The 3,366-nt window shown below is 44.1% G+C and overlaps 1 protein-coding gene across 1 annotated transcript; it reads left to right on the forward strand.

Moving 5' to 3' along the window:
- The first annotated feature begins 342 nt into the window (after nt 1-342).
- On the forward strand, nt 343-1,988 carry LOC124371177. Its single transcript, XM_046829491.1, has 2 exons — nt 343-1,452; nt 1,971-1,988. The coding sequence occupies exons 1-2, from the start codon at nt 343-345 to the stop codon at nt 1,986-1,988; spliced, it is 1,128 nt and encodes a 375-aa protein (XP_046685447.1).
- Nucleotides 1,989-3,366: the final 1,378 nt, after the last annotated feature.

Genomic DNA, 3,366 nt, shown 5'->3' on the forward strand with positions numbered 1-3,366 from the left:
GAGTGCTTAAGCCGGCACTAGGTGCCCTATCTGGTGTCGGTGAGAGCTGATGTGAGCTTGTCTCTGCCGAGGCGTAAGTCATGTACTGGTTCAGAAGCCAGCCACTTCGATGTCCTTGGTCAGGAAGTGTGTATTGAGCAGGAGTGTCGGAGCTCCTGCTGCAACGTGCGAGCCCAGGCCGTGCGAGTATACCCAGCCTGGTTAAACGAGTCAACACCGGGCCCCGGGGATCTGGGGTAGATTAACCTGGGCTCCCACGGGACCCAGTTTTATCGAGGGCGTGCCCGTTCCCGGTGTATCTCGGCCTGCACCCTTACACACGATGCGCTGGTTAAAATACCTATGGAAACCGAAACCACCCCAAAACTAGGGCAAAGTGTAGTAGCAAGAGATCAAAGTGATCTGGAGAAGAAACGGCAGTTGTCTGACTCAGACTGTGAGCTTGATCAAAACAAGCAAAGAAAACTGGAAAATAAACAAACCGACGATGAGATAAATATGCCTACTCCCTTATTTCTTGTGCTAAGTCATAAGGAAGATGGAAAAACTTTGACTAAGGTGAGCCCGTTCCTTATCCACAAATCTTTAGTAGCCTGTGGAGGGCAACCTAAATCTATAAGGAAGCTGAGGAATGGAACTATCCTGGTGGAGGCTGCAAATTGCATCCAATCCAAGAAGTTCCTTAAAATGACGAGCTTTTTCGACCAGGTCCCGATTACTGTCCAGCCCCATGCCTCTCTGAACTCTTCCAAGGGAATCGTTTTCTGTCGAGACCTTATGGACTGCAGTGAAGAGGAAATAAAGGATGAGCTGCAGTGCGAGATGGTGACAGATGTGGTCAGGATTGTTCGGACCGAAAACGGTGTAAAGGTTCCTACCCCGGGTCTCATTATAACATTTGCAAAACCCCATCCACCAGAAACCATCAAAGCCGGATATTTGTCTCTGTCTGTGCGGCCGTATTTTAAAAACCCCCAGCGATGTTTCCGCTGCCAGAGGTTCGGGCACTCAAGTAAAGTGTGTTCGAACCCGGAGACGTGTTCCCGCTGTGGTGATGAAGGACATCAAGAGGAGGGGTGCAAAAATGAGACGCGATGCATAAATTGCAAGGGAAAACATCCGGCATATTCAAGAGATTGTAATATTTTTAAAGAAGAAAGAGAAATATTAAAAATCATGACTATAGAAAAGCTTTCGTTTAACGAGGCGCGTAAAGAGTACAGGAGGAGGGTCGCCCCAACTCCAAAAAAAGGAGTTTCCTACTCTGAAGCTGTATCTGTCCCTGTTCAGACTGCACAGTGTTCCTCATGTACAGTCTTGGAGGGTATGGTGCGTGCATTGACTGAGCAGGTGGCTGCTCTGGTTCAGCACCTCGCCGCAGGTGCTGGGGAACAGTCTGTGGTCCTGCCCAGTAAATCTCCCCGAGACTTTCAGACCTCATCTAAACCTAATGTACAGTCTTATGTTAAACCTTTACCAGGAGGTCTTACATACAGAGATAAAGTTCAGCAAAATTTGAAACCTGCCTTAAGTTTAGAAGAGAGAAAGAAATTGTCAGAAAAGCTTAAGAAGAATATTCAAAGTAAAGTCGATAACAGGTCAAAAGCGCCTGTTAAGAACCTTAACACGCCATCATCTAAGTCATCTCAACTGTCCATCAATGATGATGACACAACTGAGGATCCTTTGGAGCTCCGGACAGAGTTCCAAACGTTACGTGGAACTTTCCGCCCTGTTGCAAAACAAAGAAAAAAAAATTACTATGTAGTAAAGAAGTAAAATATTGCATGAATTATAATAATAAAATAAAATCATGCTTATTCAATGGAATATTAATGGTTTAAGAAGTCATTTAGAGGATTTAAAACTACTTATAAATACAAAAAGGCCCAAAATAATCTGTATTCAAGAAACTAAATTAGCTCCTCACATACCGCTTAAAATCAATGGTTATGACACGTTTCGATTAGATCACCAGCAAGAAATAGCCTGTGGCGGTGTTGCGATTCTCTCAGATTCTTGTTTGAACGCCAGAGTATTGAACATCGTAACAAATCTACAAGCAATTATAATAGCAATAAACATTCCTATTAAAATAACAATCTGCTCTATATACATCCCACCTCTACCTTACGACCTGGTCCTGGACGATCTGCGTGATCTAATCAATCAGCTTCCCTCTCCGTTCTTGATTGTTGGCGATTTCAACGCACATCATCGTTCCTGGGGTTCCAGTCATTGTAGTCAGAGGGGTAACATGCTTTCGGGGTTGTGGGATGAGGTGCAAACGGTCGTACTCAATGACGGATCGGCCACCTACATGTGCCCTAGGACCGGCGTGTGGTCGGCAATTGATTTGTCGATATGCAGTCCGTGTTTGGGAACCAGGGTCCACTGGTCCGTTCTTCCCGACCTGTCAGGGAGTGACCATGCGCACATTACCGTAGCCTTTCAATCGCTTCCTTCTGCAATCGACAGGCCTCCAAGGTGGAAAATTCAGAAAGCGGATTGGAATGAATTTAGAAATAGCTTAAATCCTCTAACCATTAATACACAAAATACTGACATTGAAATAGTAACTGCATCATTTACATCAGCTCTTTTGTCAGCGGCCGAATTGAGCATTCCCAAGTCCTCAGGGAAACAAAGTCATCATGCAGTTCCATGGTGGTCAGAGGAATGTTCGAAGGCTCTAAAAGACCGTAGAAAATGTCTTAAGGTATTTAACAGACGTCCTACGGCACAAAATCTTGAAAATTACAGAAGATCGAGAGCAAAGGCAAGGCAAGTTTTCAGGTTGAGTCGGCGACAGTCCTGGTTAGACTATATTGATAAAATAAAGAGAACTACTCCTACGTCTGATCTTTGGAAAAAACTACGTTCAGTTTGCAGCAGTCCCTCTCCACCTTTCATACTTGGTCTAGAACATCGTGGCGATATAGTAACAGATCCTCAAACAGTTGCCAACTTGTTTTCGGCTCACTTTGAGCAAGTTTCTAAGACGTCGTCGTATTGCCTCGACTTTCAACATTTTAAAGCTACTCAGGAAAGGTTGCCTATTAATTTAAATCGAAATAACGACTCCCCTTTAAACCTTCCCTTTACTATAAATGAACTCGATTTGTCCCTTAAGGCCACATCAAACTCCGCACCAGGTCCTGACAATATACATTATGCCATGTTGCGGAACCTGACGGAGGAAATTAAGAAAGACCTTTTAACATTATATAACAGAATTTATTTAGAAAATGTATTTCCTACATCTTGGCGTCGTTCACATATTATCGCTCTACATAAACCGGGCCAGGATAGAGCGACTCCAAGTAACTATCGGCCTATATCCCTTACTAGTTGCCTCTGCAAAGT

This window comes from Homalodisca vitripennis, unplaced genomic scaffold, assembly GCF_021130785.1.
Source record: "Homalodisca vitripennis isolate AUS2020 unplaced genomic scaffold, UT_GWSS_2.1 ScUCBcl_1031;HRSCAF=4140, whole genome shotgun sequence".
Taxonomy (NCBI): domain Eukaryota; kingdom Metazoa; phylum Arthropoda; class Insecta; order Hemiptera; family Cicadellidae; genus Homalodisca; species Homalodisca vitripennis.